Source organism: Ursus arctos, unplaced genomic scaffold, assembly GCF_023065955.2.
Source record: "Ursus arctos isolate Adak ecotype North America unplaced genomic scaffold, UrsArc2.0 scaffold_34, whole genome shotgun sequence".
Lineage (NCBI taxonomy): Eukaryota > Metazoa > Chordata > Mammalia > Carnivora > Ursidae > Ursus > Ursus arctos.
Genome location: NW_026623030.1, coordinates 6,761,192 through 6,788,458, shown reverse-complemented (window position 1 = coordinate 6,788,458; position 27,267 = coordinate 6,761,192). Strand labels below are relative to the sequence as shown.

General features: G+C 48.6%; 1 protein-coding gene across 6 annotated transcripts; it reads left to right on the top strand.

The window, feature by feature from the left end:
- PRELID3A (PRELI domain containing 3A) lies at positions 1–27,267 on the top strand. Of its 6 annotated transcripts, XM_057305886.1 has the most exons (7): positions 9–116; positions 11,586–11,754; positions 13,164–13,253; positions 14,041–14,111; positions 14,216–14,318; positions 15,835–15,922; positions 17,014–17,103. In XM_057305886.1, the coding sequence occupies exons 1-6, from the start codon at positions 85–87 to the stop codon at positions 15,886–15,888; spliced, it is 519 nt and encodes a 172-aa protein (XP_057161869.1). In that variant the 5' UTR covers positions 9–84; the 3' UTR covers positions 15,889–15,922; positions 17,014–17,103. The 6 variants fall into 6 exon arrangements, with proteins under 6 accessions (XP_048077564.1, XP_026342086.1, XP_057161869.1 ...); XM_048221607.2 differs by lacking the exon at positions 15,835–15,922 and having other exon boundaries at positions 1–116; positions 17,014–21,199; XM_026486301.4 differs by lacking the exons at positions 15,835–15,922; positions 17,014–17,103 and adding an exon at positions 24,417–25,700 and having other exon boundaries at positions 8–116.

Here is a 27,267-nt window from a genome sequence, read left to right as displayed (position 1 = left end):
CGGGAGGGAGGAGCCGGGAGCGCAGCATCGGGCGCGCTGAGCCCGAGCCCGGAGCCCGCGCCCTGCGGCCGGCGGCCGGAGGCGATGAAGATCTGGAGCTCGGAGCACGTGTTCGGGTGAGGTCGGGCTGCGGACCACGGTGGGGTCCGGACCGGCGCCTGCTCCTGCCCCCGAGCCGCGGGGGGCGGCCGAGGACAGGCTGGACCCCAGACCGGGCCCTCGCCGAGCCCGCCCAGCCCCGCGCTGGCCGCTCCCAGACCGCGGCCGTAGCATCCTAAAAAGAGGGGGCAGGCTCTGTCCCTTCTAGGGCGTCGTTAGGTGGAGAGCCGGCGGAGGGGTGCAGTCTGTTTGATGGAGGGGGCGCCTGACTGACGGAGGCCGGTGGTGGAGTCGTCGAAGCTGGAGGGCGGGGGTGGGCCTTTCCCTGGGGGGCTGGCGGAGGCCCGGGCCGCGGGAGGGATCTCAGGCAGCCGAATGGGGCCAGACGGCGCGGGCCAGCGAGTGCCCTCGGCGGCGGGCGCCGCGGTGCGCATGGAGGCCCGGGTGGACGCGGCGGGGAGGGGACGTGACAAAGTGACAGTGCTCACTCCTTAGCCCACCCGGGAGCAGGCCCGGTCTCGCCTGCGCAATGCGCTCTTTGGGGCAGGGAGAGCAGAGGCCTGGAGAGCAGGCCCGGTCCTTTGGTGAGATTGTGCAGTGCGGCTGAACACAGACACTAAGCTGTGAGCTCGGGAGGAAGCCAAATGTGGAGAAAGCTTGTGGGGGGTCTTTCACCCTGAATGCACTTGTGGGCATGGAAGGCCTCCAAGGCAGCATGGAAAACTGAGAGCTGTTTAAGAGTAAAGCTACCATCCTCGTGACCTAAATGGTGACTTCTCCTAAGTCGCTCGATGTGTGACACTGTGAAATTATACTTTTAGAATATTTTTTGAAGGAACAAAGATTTTAAAGGTTCCTTGACTCCACTTAGAGAAGCATTTCGTTTTTGGGGAAAAAAAAAACTGCGTGAAATGCAATTGTCATCCTTTGGCTTTTTTATGTAAAATTATTATAATAAAAATTTATCAAGTGGTTTAAAACTTCTGAAATTATTTTTAATGAAATCTTTAGACTTTACGGGATACAGTTTTAGTGTTGATTTTTGTACAGTCTGCAGCCTTTCTCAGCTGGGGATCCTTGAGAGATCCAGTGAAAACCCCAGTGAGAATGACTCCAGAGATTCTTTTCTCCGTTTGGGACATAACTGGCACCATCAGAATGCAGAGGGGAGGAGTTAAGTCATTGCAAACTGTGTGCCCAGGCGGTGGGGCACACCGAGAAAGACTGTCCTAGAAGTTAATGAAATGTTGCTTGACCAGCAGAAGTGAAAGGTCGGCTGTGGGTCGTCACTATTGATAAAATTCACCCACTTAAAGTGTACGATTCAATGATTCTTGGTCAATTTACAGAGTTGTACCACCATCACCATAGTCCGGTTTTAAAACATTTCCATCATGCTACAAAGACACCCCCCCATTCCCATTCACAGGCGCCCACCACTCTCATTCCCAGCCCCAGGCAACCCCTCATCTGCTGTTTCTCTAGATTTGCCTTTCCAGACATTTCACATAAATGTCATCATAGAATATGTGCTGATTCGTGTCTGGCTTCTTTTACTTGGCACGTTTTTTTGAGGCTCATTGGTATGGTAGCCTGTATCAGTCCTTCATTCCTTACCTCATTCGTTTTGTGTCCCTGATACTCTGCCAGTGCCTGGCACACAGTAGATGCCCAGGGAGGGGCTGAGGAATCTCAAGGAAACCAGGTGCCCTTCCAGAATGAGAGCAGCTGTCCACCAAAAGAACTCCAGGGAGCCCCCAAACTGCCGTGGACTAGGTACTGATCCTCTGCCGTTGATTTTTGAACTCACAGTTGGCGAATGTGGAATGCAAGTGGCCGAGGATGATATTGGGTAGGCCCCTGTGGCAGACGGGTAGCGAGTGACATGATACTCTGATGGCAGGCCATCTGTAGGACAGTACGAAACTGGAAGCCTCACTTTCTAGCTAGGCTTCTTAAGGAGTTTCCCTTTGCCTAGTCCCTTAAAATCACTTATTTTTTTTTTTCCTTTGGGGATTATAAACCTTTCTTTTTCTTTCCATACATGTTTGCTTTTTATATATCTGTTGTGCTGGCAGGTGAATATTTGATTGGAAGTTCATAAATTTACTCTTGAAAGGCAAAGAATAATCAGGCACAAAAACTTTGGCATTTATCAAGTTTTCTTCTTATGTCCACATACTGAAGAAACCCCAGGGCCCAGGGGTGCCTGGGTGGCGCAGTGGGCTAAGTGCCTGACTCTTGGTTTCAGCTCGGGTCATGATCTCAGGGTCATGAGATGGAGCCTGCATCTGGTTCTGTGTTCAGCGCGGAGTCTGCTTGAGTCTCCCTCTCATTTTCTCTCTCTCTTTCTCGGAAATAAATAAATAAATCTTTAAAAAAAAAAGAAGGAAAGGAAAAGAAAAGAAAAACCCTAGGGCCCAGAGTGGGACCCAGCAGAGAGCAGTATGAACACAGCTATGGAAATGGAGAGCCCTTTGGGAAAGCCATCGGAATTAGCATGTGTGTTACCTAGACAAGGTTCAATATAGTTTACATAGTAATGAAAAATACAAGACTGCAATATAAACATATAGAAAGGGACATTCAAAATTAACAGGTTTATAAGTTTCATCCTCACAGCGCTGACCAAGGTCTCAGGTAGGCCCAGAACAGAATCTTTCCTAACAGCCCACAGAAGTACCTTGCCGGCCGCATCAAGGTCATACGCTCCTTGGATTCCAGCAGCTACCAGGAAAGGTATCCAGAAGGCGATAACCATCTCAGGGAAGTCAGGAGCTCTGGAGGGGATGTGCCCTGCAGCAGGCTTGCTTTCCAGCCGGGAGCAGGGAAAAGCACCTCCCCACTGTTTCTTTTAAATAAGAGAAATTGAACGTTACAGACAGGACTTGAAGTGCCTCCCAGTGCTGTCCCCTTTCTCCCCACAGGCAGACAAGATGATGAACTTGGTGGGTATCATCCCTCTGAAGGTCTGTTTGACTACATTTATGTGTGTGTGTGTGTGTGTGTGTGTGTGTGTGTGTCCCATAGCTGCACGATATTCCATTGTATGAATGTGTCACGATTTATCCTTTCTCTTATGGAAGGGACATAACATTTCCCCCTTTATTCCATATCATACTGCAGTGACCACTCCTGTCTACGTCTCCAGTCCCTTTAATCAAGGGCCCACTTAGGCCAGCGATTCTCAAACTCTTCAGCCTCAGGACCTCTTTACACTCTTAGAAAATATTGGGTGCCCCAGACAGTTGTTATGTGGGTTATATCTACCACTATTTACCACATTAGAAATTAAAATGGATACATTTTAAAATATTTATCAATTCATTCAAATTAATAATGATAAATCCACTTCATTAATATAAGTAACATTTTTATTAAAGAACAAACCTGTATTTTCCAAAAGCACAAAAATTAGTAAGAGTGGTGCTGTTTTTTTTTTTTTTTTTTTTTTTTTTTTGCTAATTTCTGGCATAATAGATGATGGCTTGATCCTCCTGTCTGCTTCTGTGCCAGGGTTTTGCAGTCTGTTGTTTTGGTTCAAATGTATAAATAAAACCCAGCCTCACTCTATGAATAAAACCCATTTGGTATTTTAATGGTCTTTTAAAGTGATTGTGGCTACTTTAAGTAATTTGATGCTACAACAAGACCAGTGGTTTCTGAAGTTCGTTGCAACGTAAGATCTGAAACCATAATGACCAGTGTAGTTGGCCTGCCTCATACACGAGCGGGTCTCTCACTGTGACATCTCGCACCAGTCACTTGGAACATATGGGTTCATCAGGTTTGCGGGATGGGGCAGTCATCAGGCTCCTGGCAGAGAATACAAGTTTTCTAAAATTCTAATTTGCATTCCAAAGCTCAGATTTTCTCTTTGGCAGCAAATACAATCAGTTGTTCTTGAAGGGATAGGCTCACTGTATTCATTTTTGAGGAAATGTCTGCCGCATACTTAAGTCTGAATAACCAAAGTCCGTCCCTCTGTTGTTCCATAGAGAAGTGCTGGGGGGGCTGGGGAAGCAGCAGCTCGCTGGGCCCACCGCCCTCCAGCTGCCCAGCGCTCCCCCAGCCACCATGGACCTCCAAGTGCAGCCAGTCTGCTTCCTGTGCGCCCTGCTCTCTTGCTCAGGACATTAATAGAGGGGTCCTTAGGGGTCTCATGTAAAATTAATAATCTTACTATTTCATAATGGATATTTTTAAGACACTGGCATTATTTTCCTGAGTGGACAGCAGTGAGTCCTGATGCCTGTGCCGTTTGGGGTCAGGGCCTTCATTCGTGGGGAGAGGCCAGCAGCTTTGCCCTCTGTTGCTTTTGCGGCACTGCACTGGGGTAAAGGTCAATATGGTGACAACGGCAAATCATGTCTCAGTAGCACTGAGGCAGTTTTGGCCTGGCAGACCTCTGGAAAGGGCCTGGGAGCCCCTGGGTGTGGACCACACTCGGAGAACCACTGGTCTGGGCCGAGAATTGCCTTGGCTGGGTGCGGGAGTGCGTGGCCTTGCTTGTGGCAGCCCTCATAGTTTTTTTTAAAAGCTTGTCATTATGGAAATTTTTAAAGTATGCAAAAATGGAGAGCTGAAAATAGTGAGTGCCCACTGCCATCTCCCACGTTGACAGTCACCCTCTCACAGCCCGGCTGGCTTCACGTGTCCCTACCCACCATGCCTTCCCCCTGGGTTATTTTAGGCAAATCCCAGGCATCCTATAATTTCATCCCACTTCATCTTTCTGACACCCTGGCTGTGGATAGAGAGATGCCTTTCCATTCCCTAGGGTGCCAGGTGGACCGAATCCTACCACCTCCTCGGCTGCTGGGCCAGGCGCCTCAGAGATGATGCCTGGCGCTTCTGCAGCCGCACTGTGCTCTGAGGCAGCCACCCCCTGGGAACGGATTCACACTCCACTGTGGTCACTGTGAGCCACAGACACAGCCGGGACCGCGCCTCCCAGGATGAACCTCAGCCGATTCCCGGCCTGCCTAACCTGCCTAACCCAGATGCCTGCGCACAAGCCCTCACACCAGGGTGCCGGCCCAGCATCTCTCAGGGCTTGGGCCGATTTACCACCCACAGCTCAGTCTCCCCCTTATTTCCAATGCTTGATGTTGCCAGATTTTGCCAGTCGAATGAGTGTCAGGCTATTTCCTTTAGCCAGGAAGTAATACTGACTTGCTGTACTTAATCCTTGTTATTTAAAAAAATGTTTTTCCTGCATCTGTTGATGTCTATATTAACTCGTATTGGTCCTCCTGCTATAATCAGTAGAATTATTTATTATGTGAGGGTTTTAAGTGGCTTGTATTTAGTTTAAATCATTAGCTAGAAAGATGCAAGTTTTCTCTATAAAAGAAAAATTATTAGGTAAGGTATGCTTCATACGAATGCTTCAACTTTTTGCTAGTTTTAGGTAATTTTAGGAGGCAAAGCCAATTCTGCTTAAAGTAGTGATTTTTATGGGAACAACTCTTAGGACCTTAACCTGCAATGCTCACAGAGCATTTCATTGAAAAGGCCCCAGGTAACTCGGTCCCTTGATGCTGTCACGTATGCCAGATTCTCCGTCCTTCCCTAGATCTTGGATCGACCATGTGTGGGGCAGTTCTTCTTCAGGGAAGAAGGCTCGGCTCTCTGGGTCCTGCAGAGTGATCAGATGTCATCACATCTGTGCGTCTCCATCACTTTATGTGAAAGCTGGAGGACAGACCAGCTCAGCGACACGATTCCAGGGTTTGAAAAAGCATTTCTTTGTTTAAAAGAGGAGATTTTAGACCAGTTCCTGACAATTTAGAGGCCATGGAAGATAATGGAAAGAACAGAGGGTGGGGGGCTGGGAGACCCGGTTCTAGTGTGGGCCCTGCTGCAAACTTCTTGACACGGGACAGAGTTTTATGAGGATAAAGTAAATTAATGGTCAGTAACTCATATTTTATTTTATTTTTTTAAAGATTTTTATTTATTTATTTGACAGAGATAGAGACAGCCAGCGAGAGAGGGAACACAAGCAGGGGGAGTGGGAGAGGAAGAAGCAGGCTCATAGCGGAGGAGCCTGATACGGGGCTCGATCCCATAACACCGGGATCACGCCCTGAGCCGAAGGCAGACGCTTAACCGCTGTGCCACCCAGGCGCCCCAGTAACTCATATTTTAAAAGGACGTAACGTATGGAGCAAAACCTGTCATTTCGATCGTCCTCTTTGATATTTGACCTAGTAATTTCATTTCTAGGGTTTAATCTTAAGGAAAAAGTAGGTATGTGACAGATCAGTGTACACAAACATTTGCTACCGGCTTTATTTTATAGAGCAAAACTGGGAGCTATCTACATAACCTACCGTAGGGAGCCAGTCACATGTAAATATCTACGGGATGGCTTACATTTTGTAAGGGGCGTGTGCGTGCGTGTGCGCGGGCGCATCTGCGTGTGTCCAGCTCTTGACGCTGGGCTCTGTCTACACATGTTGTCTAAACTGGTCTGGGTACATCTGCAAAAATGATGGTGGTGTTGACATACTCATCTTTGCCGGGGGCGCGGTTGCTTCCTGGGAGCACACACATCCCGAGGGAGGAAGAATTAGGGGAAGAAGCTTCAGGGGGACAGTCTACCCTGCAAACCTGAAGGGGACACCTCTGACTCCGTGTGGACGGCCGGAGGGTTCCGAGCCGAACCAAGCAGTAAAGAAGCATCGTCCCAGCAGCGGGGCAGCCGTGAGCGTGGCTCGGGACCTCTCCGATAACAGGACACAGGACAGGGACAGAGGTGTCCACCCTTCACCTCAGGGGCTCAGGGCCAGAGAAAGAGTGTGGCCTCCTGCAGGAGGAGCTTCAGGGAGAGCTGGGGGCCCCTTCAGGGACTCCCACACAGCCTGGCGTCATCTTTGGACAGCGGAATTGTGGATGCTTTTATTTTCATATTTTATTTTTCAGTATTTTGGATACTTTTTATAATCAGAAACAAATATGTTGGACACTTCATGCCGCATACCACTTCAGAGCTGGGACAAAGTACAGTTGACCCTTGAATCATGTGGGGGGTTAAGCGTGCTGACTCCCTGCACAGCTGAAAATTGTGTGTAACTTGTTTAAAAATCCCCTTTCAGGGGCGCCTGGGTGGCTCAGTTGGTTGAGTGGCTGCCTTTGGCTCAGGTCGTGATCCCCAGGTCCTGGGATCGAGTCCTGCATCGGGGGGGGGGTGTGTCTCTGCTCAGTGGGGAGTCTGCTTCTCCCTCTCCTACTGCCCCACCCCTGCTCATGCTCTCTCTCTCTCTCAAATAAATAAAATCTTAAAAAAAAAAAAAAATCCCCTTGCAGTAAATGGCCCAACTATCCACACAGTTGTTCAAGCCAGAAACCTGGGCATCATTCCTGAGTCCTCCTCTCTCCTTAGTTTCAGGGTTAATACATAATTTATCATCCACATTGGGATGCCTTGGAAAGTGAAAGGGGATACTCTTCGTATGTGCGATAGGACAAAAGGCAAAAATTGGAACTGTCCTGGGCAAACTGGAATGTATGGTCACTTCCTTTCTCTTACAATTAGTTACAAAGTACTACTGCTTCCTAAATATCTGTTTTTGTTGCAGTACAGTTGACACACGTTACTCTCATTGCAGGTGTCGCACACAGTGGTTCAGCGTCTCTGTGTGTTACCTCCTGCTCCGCACAGGTAGCCACTCTGTGCCCCACAGCGCTGTTGCGGGCCCCTGGCCACACTCCCTGTGCGGTCACTCTCATCCCCGTGAGGTCCTCCTTCCACGGCTGGAGGCCGGTATCGCCCACTCCCCTTCGCCCATTTTGTCCTTCCCGTTACCTCTCTCCCTTCTGACAACCACCTGTTTGTTCTCTGCATTTCTGCATCTATTTCTGCATTTTATTTGTTGATTCGTTTGTTTTGTTTTTTAGATTCCACATATAAGTGAAGTCATAGGGTATTTGTCTCTCTTTGTCTGACTTATTTCACTTAGCACGATGCCATCTAGGTCCATCCATGTTGTCACAAATGGCAAAGTCTCATCCTTTTTGTGGCTGAGTAATGTTCCATTGTACATGCACACCACGTCTTCTTTATCCATTCGGCTGTCGATGGACACTTGGACTGCTTCCGTATCTTGGCTATTGTAATTACAGCTGCAGTAAACATAGGGGGGCTATATCTTTTCAAATTAATATTTTCGTTTTCTTTGGGTAAATACCCAGTAGTGGAGTTGTATGGAATTGTATGATATTTCATTTTTAATGTTTTGAGGAACCTCATACTGTTTTCCACAGTGGCTGCGCCAATTTGCATTCCCACCAACCGTGCACAAGGGTTCTTTTTTCTCCATATCCTCACCAACACTTGTTTGTTTCTTTTTTTTTTTTTTTTAAGATTTTATTTATTTATTTGACAGAGAGAGAGAGCCAGCGAGAGAGGGAACACAAGCAGGGGGAGTGGGAGAGGAAGAAGCAGGCGCCCAGCGGAGGAGCCTGATGTGGGGCTCGATCCCATAACGCCGGGATCACGCCCTGAGTCGAAGGCAGCCGCTTAACCACTGTGCCACCCAGGCGCCCCAACACTTGTTGTTTCTTGTCTGTTTGCTTGTAGCCGTTCCGACAGACATAAGGTGGTAGCTCAGTGTGGGTTTTTTTTTTTTTTTTAAGATTTTAATTATTTATTTGACAGAGATAGAGACAGCCAGCAAGAGAGGGAACACAAGCAGGGGGAGTGGGAGAGGAAGAAGCAGGCTCATAGTGGAGGAGCCTGATGTGGGGCTCGATCCCATAATGCCGGGATCACGCCCTGAGCCGAAGGCAGACGCTTAACCACTGTGCCACCCAGGCGCCCCATCAGTGTGGGTTTGATTGCATTTCCCTGATGATTCGTCATCTGAAGCACCTTTTTGTGGATCTGTTGGCGCATTCGGAAAAATGTCTATTCAGGTCCTCTGCCCATTTTTAATTGAATTATTTGCTTTTTTGGTGTTGGGTTGAATAAATTCTTTATATATTTTAGATGTTAACCCTTTATCAGGTACAGCATCTGCGGATACCTTCTCCCACTCACCAGGTTGCCTTTTTGTTCTGTCGATGGTTTCCTGCGCTGCGCAAAAGCCTTTTGTTTTGGTGTCGTCCCAGTAATTTCTCTTTGCTTTTGTGTCTCTTGCCTTCGGAGATGTATCTAGAGAAATATTGCTACAGTCCATGTCAAAGAACTTACGTCTGTTTTCCTCTAGGAGTTTCATGGTTTCATGCCACACATTTAGGTCTTTAATACATTTTCAATTTATTTTTTTGTATGGTGTAAGAAGGTGGTCCAGTTTCATTCTTTCGCATGTGGCTGTCCTGTTTTCCTAGCACATTTACTGACAAGACTGTCTTCTCCCTATTGTGTATTCTTGCCTCCTTTGTGGTAGATATAATGACCACATAAGTGTCAGTCTATTTCTTGCTTGCTACTCTGTTCTCTTCATCTGTGTGTCTATTTTTTTTTTAAGATTTTATTTATTTATTCAACAGAGATAGAGACAGCCAGCGAGAGAGGGAACACAAGCAGGGGAAGTGGGAGAGGAAGAAGCAGGCTCCTAGTGGAGGAGCCTGATGTGGGGCTCGATCCCAGAACACCGGGATCACGCCCTGAGCCGAAGGCAGACGCTTAACCGCTGTGCCACCCAGGCGCCCCCATCTGTGTGTCTATTTTTGTGCCAGCACCATACTGTTTTGATAACTACAGCTTCGTAGTATAGCTTGAAACCTGGGATTGTGATACCCCCGGCTTTGTTCTTTCTCAAGATCACTTTGGTTATTCAGGGTTTTTCGTGGTTCTAAACAATTTTTAGGGGCCACCTGGGTGGCTCAGTCGGTTAAGCGGCTGCCTCCGGCTCAGGTCATGATCCCAGAGTCCTGGGACTGAGTCCCACATTGGGACTGAGCCCCACGTCAGGCTCCCTGCTCAGCAGAGAGCCTGCTTCTCCCTCTCCCTCTGCCTACTTGTGCTCTCTATCTCTCTATCAAATAAATGAAATCTTTAAAATAAACAACTTTTAGTATGATTTATTCTAGTTCTGTGAAAAATGTTATTGATATTTTAATAGGGGTTACAGTGACTCTGTAGATAAAAATAATGTATAACTTTTGATTCCCCCAGAAATTAACTACTTAAAGCCTAATATGGACCTTACTGATAACATAAACAGTCAATTAACACATATTTTATATATGTATATATAAATTATATGAATTATATGAATTATATAAATTATATAATATTATATAAATTATATAAATTATATGAATAAATATATAAAATTATATAAATTATATAAATTATATGAATATATATTATATATAATGCTACGTATTATATTATTATTATTGTATTATATACTGTATTCCTACAATAAACTAGAGAAAAGAAAATGTTATGAAGAAAATCATATGGAAGGGGCGCCTGGGTGGCTCAGTTGATAAATCGTCCGACTCTTGATTTTGGCTTGGGTCACGATCCGAGGGGCGTGAAATTGAGCCCCGCATCGGCTCTACACTCATCAGGGACTCTGCTTGAGATTCTGTCTCTCTCTGAAATAAATAAGTTAATCTTTAAAGAAAAGAAAGAAAATCATAAGGAAAATACATTTACAGTACTTTTCTGTATTTATTGAGAAAATCCACATGTAAGTGGACCCGTGCAGGTCAAACCAGCGTTGCTCACGAGTCCGCTGTAGCTGCTTCTCCGTAGAGCAGCGCTGGCTGGGCGTGGTAGCCTGTTCTAGATACGCATAAGGCAGGAGCGTGACTGCACTGTAATAGTGCTGAGCTCCAGGTGGCGAGCTGGTCAGTTAGGTCAAGGAGCCCAAATGGAAGTCACAGCCAAGCCTTTGTTCACCGCAATAGTGGGGGAAAGAGGCAAATAAACTCCAACTCCCCAGTGTTCCATCCCTACCGCGGAATAGCACGGGACTGGGGATGGGGAGACGTGTGTCTCTCTACCCAGAAGCTCCAAAGGAAAGGGTGCTGCCTCTTTAGGGACTGGGGGAGGGCAAGGGGATGGGGGTGGGGTGGTGGAGGACGTGGACAGGAAGGTGCTGAGTGGAGGGAGGGAATGGCTCAGCCAAGGCCCCAGTGCTGGGGTGGCCTGTGAGTGCAGCACGTGGGCTGGGAATACAGACAGACTGAGCGTGGCCACCAACAGCCTGAGACCTCTGTGTCCCCAGTGCCCTGTGAGTCCCGCCAGGCAAAGCCTTCGGATGGCCTCTGGTCATCCCAGATGGATCGCGGGATCCAGGATTCGGGTATGGAGCCGGATGCCTCAGACAGATTTGTGTCAATATACCTTTAATTAAAACCAAACCAAACCAAAACAAAACAAAACGTTTAATGAGGGCATTAGCAGATCCCCGTTCCACTCTGTGGGCCCCAGCATCTCTGGCTGCCCCCTGCCGCTCCGGCACACTTTACAAATGTAGGGACTGCCTGCTCATTCTGGGTGATTATATTTTTCCCACCAGCCACCCATGGGACACCGTCATCAAAGCTGCCATGAGGAAGTACCCGAATCCAATGAACCCCTGTGTCGTGGGAGTTGACGTGCTGGAGCGCAGTGTGGACGGCCGCGGCCGGCTTCACAGCCACCGCCTCCTCAGCACCGAGTGGGGCCTGCCCGGCTTCGTGAAAGCGGTGAGCCTGCCGCTGCTTGCCCCGCGACACCCGCAGCACCCCGCCGCGCCACGATGGCCCGGCTGCCCCCGCCCTGTCCCCATCGCACAGCCAGGCCACACCCGCATCGCCGGGCTGCACCCACCTTGTCCCCGCCGCACCCGCATCTGTCCGGCTAGTGCCCACCTGCAGGAACTGACCTTTCCTTAGGGCACCGCGCAGGACTTCGGAGAAGCCTGCGAGATGGCTTGTGTCTCTGTAAACGGGTTAGTTTCCATCTCCGTGGTCCTGACATCCCCTGACGCCTGGTGAGGCTTCCCCACCCTCGGCCCCATCAGCACTGAATCCTTTCCTGCAGCACTTCTCGGCGCTGTGTCCCCTGGGGCCACCCTAACCAGATGCCACAGACTGGGGGCTCCAACAGACACTTGTTTCCTCACAGCTCTGGAAGCTGGAGGTCCAGGATCAAGGCCCTGGGGGGTGGGGGGTGATTTCCCTGAGGACCACAGGGGAGGGTGTTGTCCAGCCTCTCTCCTTCTCTCCTTGGTTGGCAGACTGCTGCCCTCTTGCTGCCTCACGCATCCCTTGTGTCTCCCCCTGTCCTAATGTCTCCTTCTTACAAAGGACACTGCTCAGATTGGGATAGGGTCCCTCCTAATGACCCCCATTTAAACCTAACTACCTCTCCAAAGGCCCTATTTCCAAATACAGTCACACTCTGAGGTGTTGGGGGTCAGGACGTCAACATATGAACTTTAGAGGACACATTCAGTCCATGACAAGTCTTGTGCAGAGCCATGGGGAGGTCATTGAAAATGTAAATCTGAGCATGACTTTCTCCTGCTTGACCGGACGCCTGCTCTCTTCTCAACACAGAGTACAAGCCCTGACATGAGCCCAACACCCCAGTAAGCCCACCTTCTCCCTCCCCTGCCATGCTGGCCTCTCAGTGCTCCAGGAGCTCAGGATGTGGGTCCGGGCCCAGGAGGCCGCATCTGCAACTGACCCCGCTAACCCCTGGACTCTGTCTTGGTGCCTCTCCCTCCCTGGCTCAGCCCCACCCCCCCCACCCCCCCCCACCCCCCCCCCGGCACAGGGGCTTCCCCACGCTCCCTCCCCTCATCTTTTTCTTTTCTGTCAAGGCATTTATCACTGCCCTACACTCACCTCTACCAGAATTCATTCATTCGACCAGCATCGGCCTCTGCCACGGGGGCGGAGGCCCCTGGGGGTGGGCAGGGCTGTCCGTGGCTGGGTGGGCAGGGCTGTCCGTGGCTGGGTGGGCAGGGCTGTCCGTGGCTGCATCCCCAGCCGCATCTTTGTTGAATAGATCAAGGGCTTAATTAGTAAACGAAATGGCGTTTTGTGTTTGATGCGAGGGAATGACATTTTTGCCGTGTCACTATGCTAGTTTTGCTTTGTTTTTTTAGATTTTGGGGACCAGTAGGACTTTGACATACATCAAAGAACATTCTGTTGTGGATCCAGTAGAAAAGAAAATGGAGCTTTGTTCCACCAATGTAAGCAATGGCCTAAGATGAGAAAGGTGCTTGGTATTTCCTGGTGATGGTGGGTAACGTCTTCATTTAATTTTATTTCCGGCCCACCTTTGGTCTAAGTGATCTTTTATTTTTCATAGAATGGCTGAATTCACTTAGCAGTATTTATTTACCTTCTTATTCTAGTATAATAAACGCACAGAACAATGCGCATAATGAATTGTCACAAAGTGAACACACCTTTGTAACCAGCAGACAGATCAGAGACAGAGTGTGACCATCCCCCAGGAGCCCCCCCTTGCGCTCCCTTCCGGTGGGCGCCCCCACCCTGCCCTCAAGATAACCGCTGTCCTGACTTCCAACAGCAGAGGTGATTTTTAGCAGTAATTTTAAAAGCACCTTTTCCCCTTCACTCCTCTCTCACTCAAAAAAATTCATATTGGCTTACTGCACATTCAAAAAATACGTATGGGAAAATGCATGGACTAGAAACGTGCTTTATGTTCATAAAATCATATTCTATAAAAAAGCTCGTCAGCTGCTTTGCGCTCATTTAACTGGATGCTAACCCAGAAGCTGATGGTTTGGCGGTTGGAAAGAGCCTTGAAGGCCAGACCAGACTTAGGTTTGGGTGTGGAGGACAGGTGCCGGTCGCCGGAAGGAGCGGCCAGGACGAGGTTTCCCTGGGACTTGAACGTTCCTTCTGTTCTGGCTTCAGCGAGTGCCGATTTGGGGATGAAGGGCATGGACACATGGTCTGGGCAGAAATGCAAGAGAAATACAACCTAAAGCCATTTTTTGTTTTAAGATCACGCTTACCAACCTGGTGTCGGTGAACGAGAGGCTGGTGTACACGCCGCACCCGGAGGACCCTGAACTGTAAGTCACCGCGTCCCGGGGCTGCGCGTGGCTTCCAGGGTGGGGGCGGCCCGAGGCTCCCCTGCGCCGGGCTGCTCCGCCGCTTTACCTGCTGCTCTTCCTAGGACTGTGCTCACGCAGGAAGCCATCATCACGGTGAAGGGCATCAGCCTCGGCAGCTACCTGGAGAGTCTGATGGCCAGCACGATATCATCCAATGCCAGGAAGGTACGGCTCTCTGTCCCGGCCCCGTGTGCACCCCGCTGTCAAGTGCCGGGGGGGGGGTCTAGTCCCGAGTCCTTCTGAGGGCAGTGGCCCTCCGTGGCCGGCGAGCCTGTGATGTCACAGCATTTCCCGCCGGTCCGTTCAGAGCCGGCCGCAGGGAAGGCTGGCCTAGGCCTGAGGGGGAAGTGTGGGGTGAACGTGGGCCAGAAACCCAGCAGAGGGAACTGCCACTTCAAAGAGCCGAAACAGCACAGGCTCAGTGCCCAGGACAAGCCCCACACATTAAGGCTGTCAGGCAGCCTCTTCAGGAATTGTACTTTCCCACTGACTAGGCTTTGGCTGAGCTCCCGTCTGCCAGGCTCCCCTGGACTTAGCTGCGGGCTTTGTGCCTCCTCTGGCAGGGTGGGGGAGTAAGCTTTGTGGAGGCGACGGGAGAAAGGTTGGCTGGCAGGAGGCCATCCTCCCCAGGTCCCTAGTCGGAGGGCGGCCTTAGTGAGGCAGACACCGGTCGTGGAGTCCAGGCTGCCCTCCGCTCCCCAGATGGAAAGAGCTCGGGTGTGTGGAAGCTGTTCCACGAGTTCAAGGTAACGTCACTTGCCAGAGCAGGGCCTTTGCTTCTCCCCTTAGCGTCCCTGCCGGGCTGACATCTTCCCGGCTGTCCTCTCCTTCCCTCCTGTCTCCTGGTTTATTTTGGTCAGAAGTGGTTCTCCATATGGGGGATCCGTGGGAAGCCAACCATGCTTGTCACAATTTAACTAGAAAACTACTTATGGCCTGCGTTTAGCCTCGGCGCTGACAGAAGAGCCCGTCTGCCCTGTTTTTAAGGAAAATCCAAATCTGAGCAACGTTGGCAGTGGCTCACCTCAGGCCCGGGATGGCGGGGGAAGCACGGGGCCTGCCCCGTGTCCGCACTGCGAGCCCCCGCGGGACGAGATGGAACCTTACTCATCTCTGTGTGTCCAATGTCTGGCCTGGGGCAGGCGCCCTAAACGTTTGCTGGAAAAAATAAATTACAGGAGGAAGGGACTACTTACTTGGTGAGGCCAAATCCCCCCGAGACCTCTTAGGAGAAAAGTCGGGGGAAACTCAGTGAGGCCACACGAAAGTCTTTTATTTCAGTTTAGGTTGGGGTTTGCTGTGTTGACACCTGCCAGAGAGTCACTTCCTCCCCCGCGCTGGGTTACCATTTGATAGCATCCCCAGGAGACAGGAGGAGGCGCGTGGGTCATCCTGGGATCTGGGTGCGATGAGCCCCGAGGAGGCTGCGAGGCCGCCCCGGGCCGGCTCTCCGGAGCTGACGGCGCGGCTGATGGGTGCCAGGGTGGGTGCAGCCCAAGCCGGTGTGAGAATTTCCAGCACAGCACGTGCCACCTGATTTCTGAGCTTGAGAAACCGCCCAGAGGGCGAAGACTGTTCCAGAACAGTGACGGCCAGTTAAAGTACAGGCTGTGGCCTGCTGTCAGCAGTGAGAGAAGCAGCATGTCTTACACCACGTTGAACTCTTTCTGTGTTGCTCCAGGGGTGGGCTGCTATTGAGTGGATAATTGAGAATTCCGAGCGCGCTGTGAGCTAACGGGGTCTGCGCCTGCACCTTGTGACGAACAGTGGTAACTATCTGCTCTTGGGCCCCGTAGAGAATTTAGCGTCTTGCCAGCCGTGTGCAGGGTGGGCGGCACCGGGCATTGCAAGGTGCAGCTGCATGCGTCTCCAGCCCCGGGCTCCTTGGCGTCTTCCGGAATGGAAACAGCCATCATTAGTTCATCCTCTTCCTCGTTCATCTCCTTGTTTCATGGCAGGATTTCCTTCCCAGGAAGACTTGGATATTTGTAATCTGGTCTCTAAGAGAGGCAGTCCAGCTTCTCCCCAGCTGTTCTCAGTACCTGCTTGCTTAAACGTTTCCTAGAATTAGTGCGTCATCAGGAAGGAGGCTTCCGCGAGTCGTTCCAGACCAATCAGAGGGGAGGAGCTTTTCATTTTGGGCAGGATCGGGATATTTGCACGTGTTCTTGTAAAGAATGCCCTGTGCCCTGGCATCAGGGCTGCTGGGGAGGGCGGTCCTGCTCTCACTTGCTGCAGGCCAGCACCAGCCGTGTGACTGCCGCTGGCTCTTTTCTTTTAGTGGCACAAGCCATTTCTAGCATCTTCTTGAGCTTCACGACCATTCCTTGGTTTCCTAGGCCACCAGGGGCTGCACCGTCAGAAAGGGATTTGACGCTTAATTGGTCAGCGGTCATCTTCATACTTCATAGGGGAGTCAGAGAATTTTCTGCTTCCCTCTGTTTAGGGAATCCTTATACTCCTGCCTTGAAACCTCACCCTGTTGACTTTCCATACTGTGCTGCTCTGGGGCCCGCTTCCCACGGTGGGTCCGTCTGTCTCGCTGCAGCATGCGTATTATACACACTTGGTGCCTAGTCAGCAAACAGGAGCAGTATGGCTCAGGTTCCTGTAAGAACTTCTGCTGAAGCTTCAGTTTGCCAGAGACCTTCACCTTGAACCCAAGGTCATGATCTGCTGCTGGGTCTCTCTTCTTCCGTGGATGCACCACTAAGGTGACCACACGTAGAGACCCCGCCTGCCTGGTGAGCTCAGTGGGTGTGGACAGTGTGGCGTGTGTGGTGGGTCACTCTGAGCTGTGGACGGTGTCACATTCTGTTTCCTCATACACTAGAGCTAAACTGCCTCAATCTTTAATCAGATGCCTCACCCAAAAAATCAAAGAAGAAAGAAAGAAAGAACAAAAGAAAAAAAGGAAGGAAGAAGGAAAGGAAGAAAAAAGGAAGAAATAAGCGAGCCTTGAATATGGTTCGCCCCGTCTGGGAGAGGTGTGGAATCTGCTAGAATCTGCCACTTGCCTGATCACAGCCTCCACCGGGCTCTTTGGCCGTGACCTCTCAAGACAGGAGGCCCGTCTGTTGCAGAGTGAGACCCAAAGAAGGGAAGACCCCTAGCAGGAGGAGGCGAGGGCCGGAAAGCCCCCACCCTGCCACTGCCCACAGGCCAGCCGCCCCCGGGCCGGTGTCAGACTGCTCTGTGCCTTGTCTGTCTTCCCCTGGGCAGCAGCTCCCAGCAATATTCTGCTGACTCTTGGGATCTTACTAAACAACTTTGCTCTTTCCTGATGACTCCGTTTCCCTCCCATGCCCCTCGGCCAACCGTCTGCACCGCCAGTGTCTTCACACGTATCTGCCCACCGTCTGTCACGTCAGATGCTGCCGCCGTGCAACCTTCTCACCAGTGTTAGCGCAGGTCTGCACACGCTGGAATAGGGGCGTCCACCCCACAGTGATGCGTGTGGTGACAGTACCATGGGCTCTCCCATCACACAGCTGGCATTGGTCAAGGGAGCAAAGTGCTCTGCCCTCAGGCTGTGGCTGCTTGTCCTGGGCTCTGGGACCAGCGGCCCCCGGGGATGAAGGCTTGTGGTACTTGTCACCATTCAGACCTGTCCATGGGGTGGCTCATGCACATGCAGCCACTTTGATGAGACGGTGGCTGAAGTGCTTGTGAGTTTGAGCTGTCCCATTAGCTTTAAGGCACTTCCAGGTGGGAATTTTAACTTTCTCATTTTCTCAAGTAGAATGTAAAGTCTTTCAGTCTACTTTGAATTCAATTTTTTTTTATTTTTTAAAGATTTTTAAAAATTTATTCATTTGAGAGAGAGAGTGAAAGAGAGAAAGAAAGAATGAGCAGGGGGAGTGACAGGCAGAGGGAGAAGGAGAAGCAGACTCCCCGCTGAGCTGGGAGGCCAATGCGGGGCTCAATCCCAGGACCTGGAGATCGTGACCTGAGCCGAAGGCAGACGCTTAACCATCGGAGCCACCCAGGCGTGCCTGAATTCTAAAAACTTTAGAGAAGGCCTCCTCCATAAAGGATGAGTGGAACTGTATTCTACTGTTTTTTTAGATAGTGCTTTTTGTTTGATAATAGTACTAATCCAAAATGAAATTATATTCATTTATATTTTTATCAGAATATTTTATTCTTATAGCTCCTGGTAAAAATGGAGTTAAAAGACTTATAGTAAAATAACCTCCCTTACTCCTTCTGCAAAACATGTTTCTACTCTTTTGAGGGGACACTCAACTCTTTTGGCAGTTTTTGGCTTTTACTGCTAGATTTCTAAATAAATAAGCATATCCTGCTATCTCTTGATTTGCCAATTTTAGACATTATCTAGATATTATTTACCTGTTTGGTATTCTTTTATCTCTCTTATCTCTTTCTCCCATCTCCATTCCCCCAAAATAGCTATATTGTTTATGGTTGAAAGCACATTCAGAGTTTCCATAATTCTGAAAATACATGGCTATTGCTTATTACCAAGCCATAATTGCATTTTCTTTCTTGTACTACTTTTTCCCCCATGGGGATAATAATTGTCTAATTCTTTTCATCTATTTAATTTTATTTTTTAAAGGTCTCTGGCTGAGTGCTTCCACACTCTTACTCACTCTCTGCAGTATCTCGTGATGTCATTTTCCACAGGTCAGTCTTTTTGCACAGCACATTCCCTCCCAGTTTCCCTGGCACCATCCTTTCTGAAGTCAGGCCTTACTCTCTGACCGAACAGCCATGTGGCTGTCTTTCCTTTTCCTGGGCACTTCTGGACATTTTCTAGACCTTCTCCTCTCCTGAAACCCTTGTTTCCCTGCTTCCCTGCCTTCCTCTTTCTCTTTCCTGTCATAGGATGGGGAAGAATATCTCATCATGACTTAGGGCTTAGCCCTAAGTCTCATCTTAGGACTTGGCACATCTGAAAATGTCTCTTCTGTTCTCATACTTCATTCATAGCATAGTAGGACATATAATTCTAAAAAAAAAACCACTCAGAATTTTGCAGGCATTGTTCTGTTGTTTTCCACTCAGATCACCGATCCTCTGTATGTGACTTCTTTTTTCTCTCTCTGAAAGCTTTTAGGATCTCTTTATCCTTGATGTTGTGAAATTTCATGTGGTTAAGCCTCATTTAAAGAGAACTTTTAAAATCCATTGTGCTGCACTGTGCATGTGAAATTCCTGGCTTTGGTATTGTATTCTAATTACGCAAGATGTTATTGGGGGAAGTGGGTAAAGGGTACATGGGACATTCCTGTACTATCTTTGCAGCTTCCTGTGAATCTATTATAATTTCAAAATTAAAAGTTAAAAAAATAGAAATAGTAACATTGTGGAAAATGGTAGAGGCAGGTGCTCCCAGAATTGGTCCCTCCAGTGAAACAACCAGTAAGCTGGCAAAAAAGTGGCAGAATCCACTTTTGTAGGACTGTGGATCCTAATAGAATACATCAACCAGGGGGCACTTAATGAGTCGTGATTAACCTACCCTGCAGATTTTGGACTTGCCGGTCTCCATAATTATGTCAGCCAATTGCTTAAAATAAATCTCTGTCTATATATACACATTCTCTTGGTTCCGTTTCTCTGGAGAACCCTAATACATTATTAAAGCTAAACTGGTATCAGTTCAAATTAGATTTTTCTGAGTTTAAGATATTAATTACAATTATCAGGGTAACTAGTAAGAAAATAACTAAAACATATCCTGTAAAGAAATAGGAGGAATCAGAATGCTACACTAGAAAATAAGCCAATCAAACACAACAGAGGATGGAAAGAATTCAGGAACAGAAAATTACGAAACTCGGAGAAAACAACTACCAGTGTAAGAAGTTAGTGTTTCTTTAAAATTAATTAGTTTGAAGATAAATAGATTAAACAAACCAATGAAAGGACAGAGACTGGCAGAATAGATGAAAAAAACATGATCCTACTCTCTATGCTGTCTACTCAGTTTAGATCCAAAGACACAAATGGGTTGAACGTGAAAGGATAGAAAAAGATTTTCCATGTAAAGAATAACCAATAGAGCTGCAGTGGCCACACTAATACCAGGTAACATCTGCTTTTTTTTTTTTTAAAGATTTTATTTACTTATTTGACAGAGATAGAGACAGCCAGCGAGAGAGGGAACACAGCAGGGGAGTGGGAGAGGAAGAAGCAGGCTCATAGTGGAAGAGCCTGATGTGGGGCTCGATCCTACAACACCGGGATCACGCCCTGAGCCGAAGGCAGACGCTTAACCGCTGTGCCACCCAGGCACCCCAACATCTACTTTTGATCAAAAATTATTACAAGAGACAAACAAGTATATTATACATCAATGAGAGGGTCAGTTCCTCAAGAAGACCAAAGTTATAACCATTTACACACCAAGCTACAGAACCCCCAAATATATGAAGCAAACATTAGCAGAACAAAAGGAGAAAGGCAATTCTAAATAATAGCTGGAGACTTCAATAATCCACTCTCAATAATAGATAGGACATCTAGACAGAAGATCAGTAAGGAAATGGAGGATAAGAACAACACCATAAACCAACTTGACCTAACAGACACCCATAGAACACTTCATCCAACAGCAGAATACACATTTTTCTCAAGAGCACATGGCTTATTCTCCAGGATAAACCAGGTGTTAGGCCAAACACCAAGTCTCAATAAATTTAAGAAGACTGAAATCATACAAAGTACCCCAATGAAGTGAAATTTGTTTTCACTTTGTTATCCCAATGAAGTGAAATTAGAAATCAATAGCATATAAATGGAAAATTCAGAAATATATGGAATTTCAAAATTATATTTCTAATAACTAGTGAATCACAGAAGAAACTACAAATGAGCTTATAATATTTTGAGATGAATGAAAATGAAATCACAACATACGAAAACTTACGGGATGCAGCGATCAGAGGGAAATTCATAGTTGCAAATACCTACATTAAAAAAGAGGAAAGATCTCAAATCATTAACCTGACTTTAAGGAGCCGGAAAATGAAGATCAACCTAAACCCATGGCTTGCAGAAGAAAAAAAGATGATAAAGATTAGAGAAGAAATAAACAGAAGATAGGAAAATAGAATTATTGAATGAAAAGTTGTTGCATTGAAAAGTTCAACAAAGTTCACAAACTTCTACATTGACCAAGAATAAAGACAGTATTCAAGACAAAATATCAGAAATGAAAGTGGGGCATTACTACACATCTTACAGAAATAAAAGGATATAAGACAATACTGTGAATGATTGTAAAACAAATCAGATACCCTGTCACAAACTACTAGACACACACAAATTACCAAAACTGATTTGAGAAGAAATAGAATAACAAGCTGAGGGCTTCAGAGGGGAGGGGGGTGGGGGAATGGGATAGACTGGTGATGGGTGGTGGGGAGGGCACGTGTTGCATGGTGCGCTGGGGGTTGTGCACAACTAATGAATCATCGAGCTTTACATCAGAAACCAGGGATGTACTGTATGGTGACTAACATAATTTAATAAAAAAATATTAAAATAAAAAAAAAAGAAGAAATAGAATCTCAATAGGCCTCTGACAGTTAAAGACATCGAATGAATAATTAAAAACCTTCCAACCAAAGCCTCACAGAGGGCAGCACAGGAAGAGCGCCTGCAGTTGGGTTTGATGCCCAGGCAGATGGGTTGAGGGCAGGCATCTGGCCTGACTGCTGACACTGCCCAACAGCAGCTGCAGACTCATAGCAGGCAGAGAGAGCCGCTGCAGATGACTGACCTGAAGGCAAGTGCATATCTCAGGCACAACAGTAGGACACACACAGCCCACACAGGAGACCTCCCTGAAGTGCCTGGTTCCAGTGAACAGGGAGCATGGTGCTATAGGACACCACCGGTCCTCTTCTTCCTAAGGCTACTACTTTCCTGATCGAGACATGTAGCAGAGTTTCCTACCCATAGAAGCAATCACAGACAAAATGAGGAGACAGAGGAATATGTCCCAAATGCAAGAATAGGACAAAAATCACAGCCCAAGAGCTAAATGAAATGTCTGTACGTACCTACATGTATTCATGCGTACAAAAAGCTTGGGTCAGCAAGACATCAAAAAACAAAAACAACCCCACAACTCGTGTTGGGAAGTGGGTGGTCCCTTTGGTTCTGGTAATGATTTCTTTGATGATTTCCCCACTACTCTCTCGTCTTCTTTTCTGGAAGTCTCTTAGTCAGATGTTCGCTTTCGGGATTGATCTCGTAATTTTCTTATATTTTCTTTCATCTGTGTTCTACCTTTTGGGAGATTTCCCGGACTTCATCTTCCAACGACTTCACTCATTTTTATTTGGGCAAATTGTAGTTTCAGTTTCTCGAGCTGTCCCGTTCCTGATGGCGTCCTGCTCTTGCTTCACAGATGTAGGTCTTGCCCCCTCTCTGCTGAAGTAGATGCGAAGTGAAGCTTTCCACGGCATCTCGGTGTCTCCTCTGCGCCCCTTCGCATGGGAGACTGCCCCAGCTGTCCTTAGTCCTGACATACCCGACAGGCCGAGGTGCAGGGGGAGGGAGGCTCCCCACCGAGGGCTAGGCTTCAGTGCAGGGCGACACTGGAGGCTGTCCTGGGCTTTTGCCTGAGCCAGTGACCTTTTCTCCGGAGTGGTTCCATTTCTCCCAACAAGACTCCTCAACTTCTGGGGGCGAGGGGGGCAGCTGGGGTCTACAAGCCAGGCTCCCCAGCGGTCCCGTGGGTCCCCTCCCTGTGGACACCCCCAGGCTCTGAACGGCTCGTGTCAGGCCCCCTCCAGGGGCTCACAGCTCGCGCCTCTGCTTTCCACCTTCTTGTGGTGGCCGGTGAGGATGCTGACTCCGTGGATCTGAATTTTGTTTCTGTCGTATTCCCAATAGTTTCGTGGACAAAGGGCCAAAGGTTTTTTTCCCCACCATCTTGAGATCAAAGTTCTGTTGGCTTTAAAAACAATACTCTTTCAAAAAATACATAAAAGCAGTCCATTTTTATGGTAAAAAAAAAAAAAACCCAAAAAACCAACAACACAGGACTCTCTGTTGAAGAGGAAAAGCCTGCCCTTTAGAGGAGGAGAGCCTGGCCTCTGCTGGTTAACTCCTGATTTTTAGGAAGGCTTCCAGAAGTGTTTTACGCAAATGCAATTTATGTATTTTTTTCTTTTCTTTCTTTTATTAAACACAGACGGAACTATACTGTATATACTATTTAGTGCCTGTGTTTTTTCTATTTTAAAGCAACATTGTCTTAAAAGTTTCCGCCTGAGATTTAGCTGAAGTCTTAATTCCAGAAGGACTTGAGGGCTCCTTGCAGATAAACCCCGGATTTGCAAAGGTGGTGGGTGCGGGTCAGAACACCTGTCGCTCTGTTGCAAACCGTACTCTGCCCCCACGAGCGGGTGTCGACCTAGACACTGTTTGAACCCTTTCTCCCGTGACAGCCTCTTGTCGTACTAGGAGGTAACTCTGTTGCATTGAGGTTACGTGTAACCTGGCAGAGGTAATGGTTTAAAAATTGTCATGGAAGGGGTTCTGTTTTAGAGGGGAGCATGGAAATTTGTGACTTGGGAAACCACGTTGTGAAGCAGGGATAAGTGTATCAGAAAAGGTAGATTGTCTTGAGCCTCGAAATGGCTAGAATGTGCAGGGGAACCCAGAGTAGTTTCGGAGGAAGACTGCATTTTTAGGGCAAGGGTAGGTAAATGTCAGTTACTCAGCCACTTCCAGTTTTTGGTGGGTGGAAAGTGTGGTAAAAATAAGTGCATGGACGTGTTGGGTTTTTAATTCTCCTCTGCTTTCCATTATAAATTTAAAAAATGTGAAGATAGTCATTGAGAAAGTGGTAGTGGTTATTTTCAAAATTTCTTCAGTATGAAATAGTTTGGCTGTGTAACTTTCATTTGGGTCTGGGAGTGGCTTCAGTATTTATTTGTGCAGCTCTGCTTGGAGTTCACCATGAGCACAAAAAACAAATGCTGTGTGACAACATATCGTGGAAGCCGGGCGGCAGAGCCACGTGAAATCCAATCTCACTTTTGAATTTGAGAGAATATTCAAAAGGCCAGCTTTAATCACAGCAAATCATCTGTCGGCACTGCTGTGGCGTTGCGGTTCAGTAGGTAACCCCAGCACCCGAAGGGGCCTCATGTCCTGAGATGCCCTCCTGCAGAAGCTTTAGAACAGAAGCGTGATGGGACCCGAACAGCGGCGGTCTTCGTCTTACAGGTCAGGGGTGCACACCCCCGGGAGTTCTCAGTGCTGTTCTCTCGGCAGGGTCGCGAGGCCTTGGAGTGGGTGATCGGCCGACTTAACACGGAGTTGGAGGGCCTGGCAGCCCCCGCCTGCGCCCGAGCGTGAACCCCGGTGGCGCCCAGGACCAGGAGACGCAGGTCTGGCAGCAGGTGGCCGGCGGTCAGCCCCGCCCCCAGCCCCGCCCCCGCAGGGGACTGCGCGGTCGCTCCACACCTGGTCTGTCCTAGGGAGCGTTCCTGATGAGTGCATGCCTAGAGACGGTTAGGAAAGGGACCCTAGGAAAGCAAGTGAGTTTGCCACATCTTGGCCGATAGCTTACCTTCACCTTTATCTTTACTTCTTTTTTTGGGGGGGGATGGAAAATTTTGTTTAATAAACAAGCAGCTAAATCTCTAATATCCCTTCCCCAGAAGCCAAAACATCAGAGTGTAAAAGGGAATGACTTTCTCCCAGCGTTCACATAGAGGCTCTTCGTGGGTTTTGATCCTGAGTTTGCAAGGATCACAGACGCAGGAGAGTCCGGCTCTGGCGTGAGAGCTCCGGACCCTGGAGCTGCGCCCCTCCAACGCGGGCTGGCGGGGGTCTCTGCGCTGTGCTCTGCCCTGACCCGCCCCTGCTGAAGTTTGGGGGCATTCCACAAATGGTACAGCTGTCCTGCATGGACACTTAATTTACTGACCAGATTTTAGCTTCCACTAACCACAGAACTTAGATTTAATTTGGGATGTGGGTTCTTAATTATATGCATCCGGCAAATAACATAAAGCATCCCTATTTCATTTTAGTGTCTGAACATGAAATAAGATACTTTTTTCCTTATTTATGTTTTAACTAAGCCAACCAGTTTAGTTTTTAGAAGAGAAAGGACTATCGAGAGAAACTAGTTATTTCGATGTTATATTACTTGATTTTATTGCCCGAAGCATAGAAATAAATCCAGACTCCTGCTGCCTTTCCTTCGTTTCCAGTGTTACACCCCTGTTATTGTGGTCCTTGAGTCTAGTAGGAATAAAAGTTGAATACACTAGTTATTGTCTCCACTCTTCAGCTAAACCGGAAGTTACTGGGGTGCTCTTTCCTCTTGGAAGTTGGGCTTTCTCGAGTGGTGTGAGCACACAGGCCATCCTATGGTCTTTGCATTGGTACCTGCCTTTCTGATTAAGTAGCTGCTTCCAGAACGTTCCTCTAGAAGCAGAGCCAGGTGCTCTCTGGAAACAAGGGTTCCCTTTGGTTGTACTGCGTGTTCTTTGAAGATCGTTCCACCCATTTGGTGTTAGAACCAACTATTAAAACTGTATCTGATTTGAGCCGGTGGTTTTTTGGCTTCTGAAGAGTAGCTGACTGTTTGCCTCCAGTGTCTGTCCTCACATTAAGGAAGGGTTAGGCATGCTTTGATATGGGAGTTAATTGCTGGGTGTCTCTGCTGTGAACTTCACCTTTTTCTCCCCGAACGGCCCTCCCTAGCAGACCTCTCCTTATGGCTGAGCTTTAGTGAATGCCCAGTATATTCACGACAGGTATTCACACGTGCTGTTACACTGCAGGATCCAAAGAAGGAGCAGGCTTATTTATTTGGGTGACTTGGGTGGCTGAGGAGGGTCCCTTTGCGCACCAGCTGCCGGATTATAGCTATGCACGGGGCACATCTGGGCGGTGCTGACGACCGAGCTTCAGATTCCTCAACAGAAAATGCAGACGCTGATACCCACCCCAAAGGACGGAACCAGGAGGCGGATGGGAAGTGCCGCAGGGTAGCCTGGTGGCAGCTGGCCCACGGCGCTGTTAACGGCTGGCACTGGCCCACCGTTGGGCTGCAGAGTTCCGTGGGGGGCACCGCTGCGCGGGGCCGGAATTGGGAACGCTGGGCTTCATTGATGGAACATATGTTTTTTGGTCGTGCGTATATTTCAACTTTTATAATCACTGGTAAGAGTTAACTGTCAATGGTAAGAGAGGCTAAGCGGGAAGACGGTCGTGAGTCCTACCCCGGGACTGATTTGGGTTTCTGGCCTTGACTGCTCATCACGCCCTATGCTTGTCTTCCACTGTTACAGGACAGTTTGCGTAGGCCAGGGGCTGGCAGGCTACAGCCTATGAGCTAAGGATGGTGCTGGCATTTTTAAAGGGTTGTAACCCCCCCACCCCCCAGACGAGGATGTGGCAGAGACCACATGAGGCGTCCAGGCCTCTTATTTACTCTCTGGCTTTAAGGGCCAACCCCTTTCTTGGGGATTCCACTGCCTCTCTCCGTCAACGTGAATAACACTAGATTTGTTTCCCTTTCACCAAACTGCTTTCTGTTCCCCCATTTCTAAGTAGTGCTTCTTCCATTTTCCAAATACAAAACCCGAGTTATTTGAGACTTCTTGCTCCTTCTCGTTCTCTCTGTAGCCATTTGGAAACCAAACGTTCCTTTAAAAGTCTCGGGTCAATTCTGTGCCTTCTCATTTTCGCTGGCACAGTCGGCCTTGGGTGCTTCTCACCCTGGTGCCAGCGGGAGGGCAGGCCACGTGCCACGTGGTCTCCTCCCACCCAGAGCAGTGTGTGACCGGCGGGATGCGCAGAATATTCCACGATGCTCTGTGACCTCCCAGGGCAGCTCATAGGAGACACCGTGACTTGTACCTTGCTCGCTGGCGCATCAGCGGCTCTGGGGCGAGCCAGCTGCCAGGTCCTGACCGACAGGAGGGGCCCGACAGGGAGCCATCTTGGCAGCGGATCTTCTCGCCTCAGGGAAGCCTTGAGCTAACTGCGGGCCCAGCCGCCATCTTGACGGCAACCTCATGGGATGCTGGGCCAGGACCACCCGGCTGAAGCTGCCCCTGATTTCCTGACCCGTGGAAACTTGTGAGATAATAAATGTTAATGTTTC

Coding starts and splice junctions, on each gene's coding strand:
- PRELID3A (XM_048221607.2), top strand. CDS start 85: ATGAAGATCTGGAGCTCGGAGCACGTGTTCGG. Junction 117..11,585: donor AGCTCGGAGCACGTGTTCGG/GTGAGGTCGGGC, acceptor TTTTCCCACCAG/CCACCCATGGGACACCGTCA. Junction 13,254..14,040: donor TGGAGCTTTGTTCCACCAAT/GTAAGCAATGGC, acceptor TTTTGTTTTAAG/ATCACGCTTACCAACCTGGT.